This window comes from Arachis ipaensis, chromosome B07 (assembly GCF_000816755.2).
Source record: "Arachis ipaensis cultivar K30076 chromosome B07, Araip1.1, whole genome shotgun sequence".
NCBI lineage: Eukaryota > Viridiplantae > Streptophyta > Magnoliopsida > Fabales > Fabaceae > Arachis > Arachis ipaensis.
The window spans coordinates 31,807,104-31,822,471 of NC_029791.2; the positions used below are offsets into that span (position 1 = coordinate 31,807,104).

At 35.5% G+C, this 15,368-nt stretch overlaps 1 protein-coding gene across 1 annotated transcript; it reads left to right on the plus strand.

Annotated features, from left to right (window-relative positions):
* LOC107607133 (uncharacterized mitochondrial protein AtMg00820-like) lies at window positions 645-1,007 on the plus strand. Its single transcript, XM_016309114.1, has one exon. The coding sequence runs from the start codon at window positions 645-647 to the stop codon at window positions 1,005-1,007; it is 363 nt and encodes a 120-aa protein (XP_016164600.1).

The window sequence follows — 15,368 nt, forward strand, 5'->3', positions numbered from 1 at the left end:
TAGATTTCAAAAGGATTGAAATTTCTAGAAATGTTGTCTTTCATGAAATGATAATGCGATTAGCCCAAACACATTCCATTCTTACTCTATCCAATCCAATAACCACTAATATTCCATATAACAATAACTCAAACACTATACAATCTACCAGCCTACCTATTAGGCCTCACCCAATTCCTATTGACCCAAACCCTCTTTCCACACTCCACGATACTTTTGTGCCTCCTTCAGCATCAAGAACGCATCCTTCTTCACCCGCAACCTTTAGTTCTTTTTCATCTTTATCCTCTCATCCTACCACTTCTGACACCATGCCTTAGATAACACCACATAGTACTACCCTCACTACACTACCTTCTCTTTTATCACCTTTGTCTTTTCACCTATTACCTACAATAGTATCCATACCCCTTCGCCGTAGTCACCAAGACTGACAACCACCCTCACATTTTTCTGATTACATCTGTGGCTCCTTTCTTATCTACGCAAAATCTTTATCCTCAATGTGCCGATATCCCTTATCCTATGTTATGTCTTTGTCACCTCTTTCTCATTCTCACAAAAATTTTACTCTATCATTGCATTCTAAAATTAAACCAAGGTCCTTTCAAGATGCTAATACATGTCCGCATTGGCGAAATGCCATGAAGGACGAACTTGGTGCTCTTGAGTTGAACAAAACTTGGTCTATTGTTGATTGTCCTACTGGGATCAACCCAATCGATTGTAAATGGGTATACTATGTTAAGCGTCGACCTGATGGTATTGTCGAAAGGTACAAAGCCCATGTTGTGGTAAAAGGATTTACACAAATTGAAAAGGTTGATTTTCTGAAAATGTTCTCTCCAGTAGTGAAGCCTACAACTATTAGATTAGTTCTGGCATTAGCATCTATGAAGAATTGGCCTCTCCGTCAGCTTGACGTCAATAATGCCTTTTTAGAGAATGTTTATACGGCCCTCCCTCTTAGTATTGCATCCAATCGCCCAAATCAGTACTGCAAATGATTGAAATCGTTATATGGTTTGCGTCAATCATATGTGGTATGAGAAGTTATCCAAACTCTTACCTTCTTATGGATACCAGCTGACTATCTCTGATTATAGCTTATTTATTAAAATTTGTGGTACTGACATATCTATTCTCTTGGTTTATGTTGATGATATTATTTTAATTGAAAATTCTTTATCTAAAATGACTACAATTAAATCTATTTTACATCAACATTTTAAAATAAAAAATTTGGGCACTTTAAAATATTTCTTAGGCATTAAGGTTGCTCAATCTGCCCAAGAAATTTCTTTATCTCAACGAAAATATTGTGTTGATCTATTAGAGAATTTTGGTTATTTCGGAGCCAAACCTACCTCTATTCCTATAGATAGTGCCACACAGTTACACCAAGATAATAGTCTCCTGCTTGATGATCTTTTTCTTTATAGATGCCTTGTTGGTCGCTTCATTTATCTTACCACCACACGGCAAGATATTATGTATGCTACACAATAATTAACTCAATTCGTGGCTTCTCCTACTCAAGCACATTTTCAGGCTGCCACTCGTGTATTACGCTATTTGAAAGCCACTCCAGGAAAGGGTCTTTTCTTTCCAAGATACTCCACCATTCAACTTTTGTGCTTTAGCGATTCAGACTGGGCAGGCTGCCCTGACACCCGTCACTCCTTGGTCGGTTATTGTTTCTTCTTAAGGAGGTCTTTGATTCTTAGAAGACTAAGAAACAGAATACTACTGTTCATTCATCTACAGAAGTTGAGTAGTGTGCTCTTGTCAACACAACTTGTGAGCTTTAAGGGTTAATTAACATGTTGCAATTCCTTCATCTTGCACCCGAGAAACCTCTAGTTCTTTACTATGACAATCAGAGTGCTCTTCACATTGCAGCCAATCCCGTTTTCATGAAAGGACAAAACATTTGAAAGTTGACTGTTTTTTGGTTCGACAAAAGGCTCAAGTTGGAGTGATAAAACTTCTCCCTATTTTTTCTTCAGGACAATTGGCTGACATCTTTACAAAGCCACTGTCCCCTCATCCCTTTCATCTCAACCTTTCTAAACTTGGTATTTTTGATATCTTTCATCCTCTAACTTGGAGGGGCATATTAAATTCATCTACTACTTCAGCTCAAAATAGAAGTAACAATGTTTCCAATTAGTCCACACAAGATGATCCAATCCAACAATAATATGAAGCTACTGTCTCACAGATTGTTATTCACTCTTCCAAAAACAAATTCAATTATGATGAATCACTATTTATTAGAGTTGTTAGTAAATGGATTTAGGTTGGTAGTGGTTAGATAATAATTATAATAGTGGTGTAGTATTTCTATATATAGCTAGCACCATATGCCTTTCTTCGATAGGAGTGTGCACAGGCTTTTCAAGACGACAGTGTGAGAGATTCCTGCCTGCCAACCAACTGCAGGAAAGAGAGGTATAATCTTAAAGGTTTACACACTTTGCATGAGCTCTCATATTGCATATCTTTTGTAAGTGAAATTTTTTTTTCAAATTCATGGGTGTGAGACACAGGGGCTACTAACCATATGTGTCACTCGTTGCATTTATTTTTCAAATTTTTGGGCATATTAGGCCCATCTTGGTCCAGTTACCAAATGGATCACATACAATAGCAAGTGTGAGTGGAAGAGTGGTATTCTCCAATACACTCTATCTTATTGATGTGCTTTATTTATCCAATTTCAATTTTAATTTACTCTCTGTATCTAAACTCACTAAAGGCTTGCCTTGCAAATGTATTTTCACCAATGAATTTTTTGAAATACAAAATCAGAGTTCCTTAAAGACAACTGGAATAGCTAGAGCCAAAAATGGATTATACATTATGAGCTCCATGATAAGTGGATATCTTATATGCTTTTTCATAGCATTTTCATAGTATTTTTGTTAGATTTTAGTAATTTTCATTAAGTTTAGTATATTTTATTGCAAAAATTCTTATTTTGATACTACTTTGAGTTTTTGTATTTTTTCTATGATTTTAGAAGATTTTTGGGCAAAATTGACAAATTTGGCAAAGCCTTGTTCAGAGACGAAGAAAGCATAGCAGATGCTATCAAATCCTGGCCTCCGTGCATTCCAACGGACATAATTTGAGCTATAGAGATCCAATTGATGCGTTATCAATGGCGTTGGAAAGCTAACTTCGAGAGCTTTCTAGCAATATATAATAGTCTATACTTCTTTTCCAGAATCATGCCCAAAAGTGGCGTTGAACGTCTACATCTGGCGTTCAACGCCAGCCAGGGACCAGAAGAAAGCACGTTCACCCCCCTAACTGGCGTTTAATGCCCATCCTCCAAGTTGAACGCCAGGCTTGGACGAGCACAAGACTAAAGTGGGCCCAAAGTGGATTTTAGCACTCCTTAGCTTTTCTAGTCTTATCTTTGTACTTTTTAATTTTAAATTAACATCTTTTACGGTTAGCATCTCCTATATATAGTGGATATCACTTAGGATCATGAAGAAACTTGTATCATACTTTCAAATCTAAATTTTCTTTGTAAACTATGAACAACTAAACCTCCTAGGTTAAGATTAGAAACTCTGCTGATTCCTATAGATTAATAATATTACTTTTTCTATTTCAATATATGCTTGATTCCTTTCTATGATGTAGTATCGTTCTTCATCCAAATGAGACTGTGTATGTCCCTTCTCTACATGAGTTCTTGTGATACCGGAAAAAGTTCACTTGAGCTAAAGCTTGAGAATACATCACCTGAACCAATAATTTATCTGGCCTAATTGAGGATATGTGACATATAATCCATTTAGTTATGGGTGATGAGGTTCTTGTGGAGCTAAGGCTAGAATCATTGAGCTTCATTCTCCGATCTGAAAGATCTGACTTTGTCTGTGGCGTTTTGAGTAGGATCAACAAAGGAGAGTGAATTGCGCGGGCTTCATCCTCGTTCATATTGAATGACCATTGACAACGGCGTTTGATATGAATTAGAGGAGATTAACTTGATGAGAGGACATGAGTTAATCACTTACAGCTTTGTCATAGAACGAATCATTCATTGTTGAAGTAGTTTGTGAGAAGTATTAATCCAGAAAGATAAAGCATCTCAAAGGCTTAACTATTTTATCATTATTGTTTCTACATCAATTCTTTACTGTTTTCTTTATTTTCTTATTTATGCGCACTCAACAACAACAACTACCTTTCTATTCACTTGACTAAGATCTGCAGGATAACCATTGCTTGTTCAATCCAACAATTCTCGTGGGATCGACCCTCACTTACCTGAAGTATTACTTGGACGACCCGGTATACTTGCCGATGAAGTTGTGCGAGTTCAATTTCGCGCACCACTCCACTTCAAATTTGTGTACATCATTATTAGAGCTAACACATTTTAAGCATTCAATACCCATGACACTTCCCAGAAATAAAGAGAATTCCAAGAGAAATTTCAGTTTTAGTTCAAATATTCAAACAGCCGATTTGCATTTACATCATCAAGAGCTTTCTCTTAGTGACTTGTGGCATTATAGGTTAGGACATATACCGCAATATAGATTTAACATAGTTAAACAAATTTATCCATATGTAAGTTTTTTAGTGCTGATTGTAATAGATCATGTGATCCTTATCATTTTGCAAAGCAAAGGAGATTGCCATTTCCTCTTAGTTAGTCCAACAGCAAAAATAGTTTTGATTTGATTCATGTAGACATTTGGAGACCGTTTTGTCTATACAAGGTTTTAAGTATTTTTTAATAATCGTGGATGATAAAAATATATTTGCGTGGGTTTATTTCATGAAATTAAAATCAGAGGCAAACACTACCTAAATCTTTTGTTACTGTTAGACAAAATATAATTTTTACGAGAAAATTATAAAAAGAAATAATTAGTTATATGGTGATGTCTCCATATATAATATTTATATCTATTTTAAAATTAATTTAGATCATTTGATAGTTGGTTATTTATTTAAATTTTGAAATTAACATCAAGCAACAAGTGCGGGAACAGTTACGAGTGCAATTCAAAATTTCCGCAAGTAGTGTACAAAGAGTAACTGTCAGCTGACATTAGGCTAGTCTATAAATAGAGCTTTAGAAAAACATTGTAATCAGTTCAGTTCTTCTTGGAAAACACTTAGAAACCCAAAAAACGCTCTCAGCCCCTTGGCATGACAGAGTAAAATTGGGAATCTTAAGTAATTCCTCTGAACTCAAACACTTGTACTTTGTTTTTTCCCAGTTTTTATTAATAAATTCCTCTACTTTTACGTCTTCTTCTCTTTTACGTTCATGTTTCTTCCTTCATCTTCTTTTTAATTTCCTGTTTGTTTCAATTTCTGCAGTTTACTTTGCCACCGGCACCTTGCATTTATATGTTTATTTGTTACTTTTATTCCTTTTTAATTTTATTTGATGTTACAATTGCGACATTGAGATACCCACATTTTTATTTTAAATATTAACAAAAATTTGAGTAAAACAAATTAGCACGCCCGGTGGGACATTGTCAATAGATTGGAATTGTCAAAAGGAAAACCAAGAGTTTTGAATTTGCATGTGGTTGCGCAGTGGTAAGTTCGTACGTCCAGAGCCAAAGAAATCAGCGTCAGTTGACATGTCAAATACTTCTGTAGCATCTTCTTCTACTTCTAATGATGAGATTAGAGGAAATGAATCCGGAAATTCTCCTGTGATTCCAAACACAGAGCCTACCTTGCTGCCAGTGAGGCATGATGGCGTTGGCCATGCCTATACAGGGTTAAATGCAACTCACATAAATACCGTGGGGTGGCCGCCATATGGCTTGCCACCGGGGTATGTCCCCCCCCCCCATGGTGACACAAGGATTACCTGTGCCTCTCTACTCAACTTTTTAAAATCCTATTTATCAAAATTCATTGGCATGTCAAATGTACCTGTTTCTGGGGTGTCAGGTTCACACATATCACAACAAAATTTTTCACATGCTGTTAATGTAGGAAATAACAGTGCATCTAATTCTACTACATCTACTGTCACTAGGGTAGAAAATTCTAGACCTGTATTTTCTGACATGTCAAGAGCAATGCCTGTTAACCAACCTAGTCAAACTGTGGGATCTTTAGCAAATATTAGGCAACAGATGGATGAAAGTCACCATGATCTAGTAAACATATTAACTCATCAAATGGTGACAGTTTTAAATCCTCTTTTAGAAAACACAAACACTAGAATTGAACAATTAAATAGGCAAGTTAATAGAATTGCTACTGTGGTAAATTTAGAAGAAAATGATAACCAGGGTTTAAGATTTGATAATGTCAATCAAAATGGTGGAGCAATTCCTAATTATGATGTCCATATGCCTAGACATGGTCAAAATGCTGATGATATGTTAGAAAGACTTAGGCAAAACAACTTAGGGGGGCATTATAATCTAGCTAGAAATGTTGAACAAGTGTTAAACCATTTGGAATTTAATGTTGGTTGCTTAAATAGGCCGTATTTCGTGTCCACTTTTCCTGAATTTGTCCAACAAGCAGAGCTTCCAAGAGGTTGGAAAATTCCAAAATCCCTTACAAAATTTTCTGGAGAAGAAAATGAGTCTACAGTAGAGCATATTGCTCGATATACTGTTGAGATTGGGGAAGCAGCTTCTAATGAATATCTCAAGATGAGATATTTTCCTTCTTCTTTAACAAAAAATGCATTTACATGGTTCTCCAACTTGAGACCAAATTCTATTCATTCTTGGGCACAGTTAGAAAGAAATTTTCATGATCAATTTTTCCGAAGTGAATTAAAAGTTAGTCTTACAGATTTATTCTCTGTTAAACGTGCAGAGGGAGAATCCATTGATACCTATTTGGCACAGTTTAGAAATATGAGAAATAAATATTTTACTCCGATTCCAGAATCTGAAGTTGTCAAAATGGCTACTAATGAGTTAGAATTTGGAGTTAGGAAGAAACTTGTCAATCAACATACTTTAGATCTTTCCTAGTTAGCTGAAAGAGTAAGACAAATAGAAAAAATTAAAAAAGAAAAAGAAAATTTCAAAAAAGGTTCTAAAAAGGTTGCATATGTTGATTGTTTTTCCGATAGTAGTAATTCAGATGAGAAAGAGGTTTATATTGCTGAATTGCGAGGAGGTCCTCCTTATGTATGCAAATCCTTGAAGCCTGTTAAAGGAAAACAAAAAGTTTTTCCATATTCTAAAACTGAAAATAAGACTTATTCTTTTGATATTTCTAGAGCAGATCAAATATTTGAAGTTTTATTAAAGGATAAGTAGCTTATTTTACCAGAAGGAAAAAAGATGCCTTCAGCTGATGAAATAAAGAATAAAAAGTTTTGTAAGTTTCATCAGGTATTCTCACACACCACTAATAATTGCGTCTGTTTCAGGGACTTGATACAAAAAGCAATTGAGGAGGGAAGATTGAAGTTTGAGGATGAAACTACTATGAAGGTGAACACTGAACCATTTGCTGCTGACTCAAATTATGTTGAGCCATTCAATTTGTCAGTCAACATGGTAGAAGTTGATGCCACAAGGGTTAGTGCTAAAGATGAAAATAAAGGCTTGAGAGTCTTTGATCAAGATAAGAAGCCAGTTTATCCTCATCCGGGTGAGGATCTGTTAGATTTTTTGTTGAGAATTAAAGAATCTGACAGCACCATCGCCATGTGCCCAAAGTGCAATGCTATTTTTGACAAGGAAGCTGCAAAAGAGTTTGAAAAGTACAAAGTTGAAGAGAAAGAAAAGGCTGAGTTGAGAAAGAAGATTGCTTAAAAAGAAAATAAAACTAACGAACTAAAGCGGAAGATAGCCGAGGGAAAACAAAAGTTGGGCAGTCAGGCTCCTTTAAACAAGTGTGTCAACAATACTGGGATACAACCCGTCAACCAGAAGATGAAGACTGTAGTCATGATTGATGAAAAACCTGATGGATTTTCTCAAAAGACAAGAGTTCCTCCCACCAAAATTTCAAACAATAAATGGGTCCAAATTGTGAGAATGTGCAGAATCAACCTACTGCCTTTGCAAGAGAAAAAAACAAATGGGTGAAGCCTAGACCTTTTAAGCCCAGGTACTACGAGTCTCAGTTATGGAACATGAATCATGCACAAGACGGAGGTAGTATATATATTCCAAAAAATGTGCCTATTCCCTCAAAGCCAATTTATTCTTGTTATAATCCTAACATGCAGCAGGTTCCTAATTATTCTCCTTGGCCCAATTGTCAAAATGTTCTAAAGTATTCAGCTTTTACAACTTTTGAGCAAAAAGATAATATACCTGAGTATGTTCCTTTAGATCCATACAAGGGACACAGAAATACAAAGAAGAATCTTGCTGGAAAGAAGGTAATGGTTGAACACAAGGGAGAAAAAGATGAAGATTTAATTACTGATAATTTTGACACTGGTTTTGATGATAGCTTAGAAATAATATTTGGTGTTAAGCAACCTATAACTGTGGTGTCAATACTGCCTGAGGAGTATAGTCAAGTCCAGGAAGTAGAGTCATTAGAAGATGATTGTTATGATGTCTTTTCTGGAAGTGAATGCTTGTTACTAGATGACAATATGTGTGGTGGAGGATTGTTTGAGAAACCTACTGAAAATGACAAGGAGCATTTGCGTCCATTGCATATTAAGGCTCGTGTTGATGGGAGGATAGTTAATAAGATTTTAGTTGACGGGGAGCTGCTGTCAATCTCATGCCTGAAAGAATGATGGGGAGGCTTGGAAAGACTGAAAAAGATCTGATCAAAAGTAGCATTGGGGTAACAGATTTTAATGGAAGGACTTCTTCTGTTAGAGGTGTGGTTCTGCTGTCAATTGAGGTTGGTTCTGTCAATAGGCTAACTCTATTTGTGGTTGTCCCCTCTAAGGCTGGTTTTAATTTGCTTTTGGGACATGATTGGATTCATGGAATAGGTGCTATTCCATCCACTCTACATCAAAAGTTTATTTTCTAGAACGAAGATGGAGGAGTGGAAGAAGTTTCTGCTGATAATAGTACATGTTACTATGATGAGATGCATGTGGAGTTCAGGATGTATAATCCTGGAGTCAAGCCACTGACAGTTGACACCAAGGTATTTAATCCTGAAAGTATTGAGATGTACAAAATAGATATGAATGGTTTTATTTTTGTCCCTAAGGCCGGGGCAGATACGGCCTCAGGAGAAACTTAGATGATGAGTTCGACGAGCCAACTGGCTCGGCTGTCAACCTATATGGCAGACAGAGAAGGGTGCATTGACAGTGTACCTTATGATTGTATATATGATGATGGTCCTTTAGGTTTTGAAAAGAATAATACTGACATTGTAAAAAAGGTTGAGGTGCAGGATCCTTTGGAGGAAGTAGATATTGGTAACGGAGATTATCCTAGACCAACATATGTGAGCAAGATGCTGCCTGATGATTTCAAAAAAGAAATAGTGGAGATTTTGAAGGAATATTGCGACTGTTTTGCATGGGATTATGCAGAGATGCCAGGCTTGAGTCGTGAATTAGTAGAGCATCAATTGCCATTGAAAGCTAATGTTAAACCTGTCAAGCATCCACCAAGGAGATTTGCTCCTGAAGTCGTGCAAAAGATTAAAGAAGAAATTGAAAGACTTCTTAAGGCTAAGTTTATAAGAACAGCAAGGTATGTCAACTGGATTTCTATTATTGTTCCTGTCATGAAAAAGAATGGAAAATTAAGGGTCTGCATTGATTTTAGAGATTTAAATTCTGCAACACCAAAAGATGAATATCCAATGCCTATAGCTGATATGTTGATAGATTCTACTGTTGGTCATGAAATGTTAAGTTTTATGGATGGATATTCATGTTATAATCAAATATACATAGCTGAGGAAGATGTGTCAAAAACTGCATTTAGGTGTCCAGGTGCTTTAGGAACTTTTGAATGGGTTGTTATGCCATTTGGGCTCAAAAATACTGGTGCAACTTATCAAAGGGCGATGAATAAGATTTTTCATGATTTTATTGGAAATTTTATGGAAATTTATGTTGACGATGTGGTTGTTAAATCAAATGCTAAAAAAGAGCATCTAGAAAATTTTAAAAAAGCATTTGAAAGAATGAGAAAGCATAAATTGAAAATGAATCCCTTAAAATGTACTTTTGGTGTGAGTGCAGGGAATTTTCTTGGTTTCTTGGTGCAGAAAAAATGGATTGAAATTGACAAAAATAAGGCAAAGGCTATCTTAGAGGCTCCTCCTCCAGCTAACAAAAAGTAACTGCAAGCATTTTTAGGGAAGGTCAATTACCTCAGAAGGTTCATTTCCAATCTATCAGGAAAAACCAAGGTTTTTGCGCCTCTGATCAAGTTGAAAAAAGAGGAAGAGTTCCAATGAAAAACAGAGCATCAAGAAGCTTTTGACAACATCAAGCAGTATTTAGCTAATCCTCCTATTATGACACCTCCAAGGCACGGAGCACCTCTAAAACTTTACGTGTCAGCTTCTGAAGTAACAATTGGTGGAATTCTGGCTCAAGAAGATGAGAATGGCAACGAAAGAGTGATTTATTATCTCAGTCGTGTGCTAAATGATGTTGAGAGCCGTTATTCTCCAATTGAGAAACCTTGTTTAGCTTTATATTTTTCTTGTTTAAAACTTAAGTACTATTTAATTCCTAGGAATGTTTATGTAATTTCTAAGTTTGATGTTCTTAAATATATGTTGTCTTCTCCAATATTGCATGGCAGACTAGGAAAATGGATGTTGGCCTTAACGGAATTTTTTTACATTTTGTTCTTGCAAGAGCCGTTAAGGGTTAGGTTCTAGCTGATTTCCTGGTTGACCATCCTTGTATTGACATTGATGAGAGTATACTGGGTTTCATTAGTTTGGTGCCTTGGAAATTATATTTTGACGGTTCATGCCATAAGGGTGGTGTTGGTATAGGAATTTTAATTATTTCTCCAAGTGGCGAGCCAAGTAAATTCCTCTTTGAATTGAATTATTCATGTTCCAACAATGAGGCAGAGTATAAAGCGTTAATAATGGGATTGGAATTATTATTAGAAAGAGGAGTTAAAAATGTGGAAATTTACGGGGATTCACAACTTGTAGTCCGTCAAGTATCACTTGAATATAGGTGTATTAGTGAAAATTTAAGAAAGTATTTCAATGTGGCTACAGAGTTGTTGAGTAAATTTGATAATGTCATTGTAAGGCATGCTCCAAGGGAGTTAAATCAAGAAGCAAATGAATTAGCTCAAATTACTTCAAGATATAAGATCAAGCCCTCAACACTAGAAAAATTGGTAAGAATAAAGGACATATTTATGCCTTTGAGAGAAAGAGAAGTGTTGTCATTAGAAAAACTAGACCCAGAAGATTGGAGAGTACCAATTGTAGAATATTTAAAAAATCCAAGTCTTAGTGTCGATAGAAAACTTAAATATAGGGCTCAAAGTTATGTTCTAATAAGTAATATCTTGTTTAAGAAATCTGTTGATGGAAACCTCTTGACATGTTTGGGAGAAAAAAAAAGCGTATTTGGCTCTTGCCGAAGTGCACGAGGGAATTTGTGGCGCCTATCAGTCAGGAAAAAAAATGAAATGGGTGATAAATAGGAGAAGATTGTATTGGCCAGCCATTCAAAGAGATTGTATAAATTATGCTAGATCTTGTGAGAAATGCCAAAAACATGGGAGCCTTCAACATATTCCAGCGTCAGAATTGCATGTTATAATTAAACCACGGCCGTTTAGAGGTTGGGCTTTAGATCTGATCGGGCAGATTCACCCACCTTCTTCTAAAGGTCATAAGTTCATTTTAGTTGGTGTTGATTATTTTTCCAAATGGGTAGAGGCTATCCCTTTAAGGGAGGTGACTCACAATGAAATAATTGATTTCATTGAGGAGCATATTGTGCATAGGTTTGGAATTTCTCAATCTATTACCACTGATCAAGGAATATTGTTTATCGGGAAAAAGGTTATGGAATATGCCAAGTCTAGGGATATAAAAATGCTTTCTTCTACGCCGTATTATGCCCAAGCCAATGGACAAGTAGAGGCAGCGAATAAAATTTTGATTGCATTAATTAAAAAATACATTGGAAGGCAGCCAAGAAATTGGCACCAAACTCTTAGTCAAGTTCTTTGGGCTTACCAAAATTCTCCAAGAGGTTCTACTGGAACCACCCCGTATAAGTTAGTTTACGGTCATGATGCAGTGTTGCCAATTGATATTAATCTGCAAAGTATAAGGGAGACTAGACAAGATGAGATACCAGTAGTAGATTATTGGAATTCTTTGCATGATGAGCTCAATGAACTAGATGATGAAAGGTTGAGAGCTTTAGAGCGGGTGATTCGACAAAAAAATATTATGTCAAAATCATACAACCGCCGTGTTAAAGCAAAGACATTTGCAGTTGGAGATTTAGTGTGAAAAACAATTTTGCCTATAGAAAAAAAGTCAAAAACTTATGGTAAGTGGTCTCCAACTTGGAAAGGACCTTATGTAGTTGACAAGGTTTATTCTGTAAATGCCTATAAGATTATTGAAATCGGATCAGGAAGAAGAATTCCTTCAATAAATGACAAATATTTAAAAGTATATAGGACAGACATACATGAGATAAACATTCCACATGTTTAAGGACATGAAAATATCTAGTTGAAGTGTCAAAGGAAAAAATAAAGAGCTAATTAATATTTGCAATTCAGTTTGTAAAAGCTAACATGTCCTTGTGATTTCTTTGAATTGCAAGTTCTACTGACAGTGTAAAGCATTAAGATTATGAGACAAATATGTGTCCAAAGCATCAATTTAAAATAAAAGTCAATACAAAAAATTTATCATTTTGTGAGTGCAGTATAGTACATACCAACATATAGAACTAAAAATTTAGTAAATAAACATGTATGAAGCTAGAGGCATGTCAATAAATGCACATTTGATTTAATTTGACAGCACTTGAGGCGAATGCACACAAGATGGCATGCACCAGTGCAACCTGACATGGACAGATATAGAGGTCATCCCAGATGAAATACAAAAGAGGTCACTGTGATATTAATAATTGATTTAGTGTGAAGTAATGTAATAACTTCCCAAAAAAGTAGCAAGTGTTTAATCTCCAAAATAAGGATAGAGTGCATACAAAAGCAAGTAATAAACAAAATTCTAAAAGTTCCAAAAGTGAAGATTGCAGACACATATTAAAATCACAAAGGTTCATATAAGAAATGCAAGACTAAGTTTCAAAGATCTCCTTCAAGCGAGTAACTTCAGCCTGGAGAGCAGTTTGGAAGTTCCTGGCTTCTTTGGCAGCTTCTTGTGAGGAGGGCATCTTCTCTTCAAGTGACTGTAAGGCTGCATTGCTACTGTCAAGCATGCTACTTGCTTTGGCAAATTGAGCCTCATTCTTTATCAAAGCAGCATCCAGCCTATTTTTTACTCCTCTCTTGACAGTCAGCTGTTGTTCTAAGTCTCGGATCTCCTCAGATAGCTCATGAGCCCGATCTTTAGCTTTTATAATATGGGCATCCAGGGTAGCTTTGGCAGTCTCAAAAGAGGAGGTATCTTGTTTCAACTTAGAAAGAGATTCAGTTAATTGTTGATATGATGAGATAGCTGCTTGATAATCCGGAAATTTGGCATAAAGGTCCTCATAAACTTTTTGCATGTGAGCCAACAAAGGATCAATAGTCTCAGGATGTGGTGTAGTTGAAAAAGTTTGCAGAATATCAGAAAGTTGAGCCTTAAACTGTGGATCGGTAGCAAGTGTCAAAACAGGTTTGGATAGAATGACACTGAGTTGTTGGCCCAATGGAAGCAGGATGGAATTGTCTCAATCTTGGTTGTGGGAGGTGTAGTATGGGGCTGCTCTGTTGAGAGGTGACTTTGAATGGTGGAACAAGATTCAACTATGGCCTTCCGTGTATCCATGCTACATGCATATGCTTCATTTAGGCTTTCTAAATCAGCCAATAAATCCTTCGCCACATTAGGGGTCTGATCAGGAATGGAAGTGATTAGGGGTGAGCACGGGTAGCGGGTACCCGATTACCCACCCGAACCCGAACTAAACCAATCAAATTGGGTCTGGAACCGACGGGTAATCGGGTCCAACCCGAACCAAACCAATGACATTTGCTGATGATTGGTTCGGGTATCGGTTTTGGGGGCGCGGAACCTGAACCAACCCGTATACCCGATCATATATATATATATATATATGACTTTTCCATTACACAATGATTATTCATTATTAATATATTTAGATTTTAATGAGTTTAGTTTCTAATGTATTTGGTGTTTAATATATTTGGATTATTTCTATTGATGTTACATGTTTATTGTACTTGTTGAATTTTTAAAATAAAAATTTGATTTTTTTTATGAATTTTAAATTCCTCAAGTACCCAATTATCCGAATCGAATCAATCCGTTTTTAATCGGTTTGATTTGGTTCGGGTACACATACAAAAAAATACAAATCCGAATCAAACTGAATCAATTACACTTTGATCAGTTCAATTTTAATTTTACCATAAATCCGAACTAAACCAACCCATACTCACCCCTATTAAACAATGTGCTGACACTTAGAAGTGACTCTCTATCGACTATCGAGTATCGACATTAATTGTAGTAGTCCAGATTCATAGTTCTTTTTTTCGTGGTCCCTATTCCCTGATTATACAGATAATTAGATGACACAAAATATAATTCGACTTTAACCCCCCAAAATACGGAGGCCATTTTTTTTTAAATATTATTTAGACTAACCAAGTAAATAGTCAACTTTAAATCAATTAAATCACATAACTTGAAACTTCAATTTTCTTCAAAACCCCGTTCCACATGACATGGCCAATATCAAATCATACGCTCCCACGTCTCGAAGAAGGGTAGTCTCAAATAATGTTTATATATTTTTTATTTCTTATTAACATTTTTATAAAAAAAAGTATATAGACTTAGAAATAATGAAGAAATAAATTAAAAAAGAAAAATATTTTTTTCTATACTTACTGTACTGAAACGACAACATGTTAAATAGAAGACGCGGCGCACATTGTGACCATGCATCATGCATGAGGCACCGTCCTCTTTCTCTTTCTCTGCGCTTCTCTTTTGTTTTCTCCGTTTACTCATCTTTAAATAATAAATATTCATTTAGAGTAAACTATTAAAATAGTACTTTAAAGATCATATTGCTAACAAAATAATTTAAAAATTGTGAATTAACAAATAATTCTTTAAAACACTTAAAAATGTGACAAAAAATCAAATATTAAATATATTCTCAAAGACTTTAAAATTCAGATAAGTCATTATTTAAATACAAAAATATTAAATATATTAAATATTTTCATGAA

What these genes read in the sequence shown, in the direction of transcription:
- LOC107607133 (XM_016309114.1), top strand. Translation starts at nt 645, where the DNA reads ATGAAGGACGAACTTGGTGCTCTTGAGTTGAACAAAACTTGGTCTATT.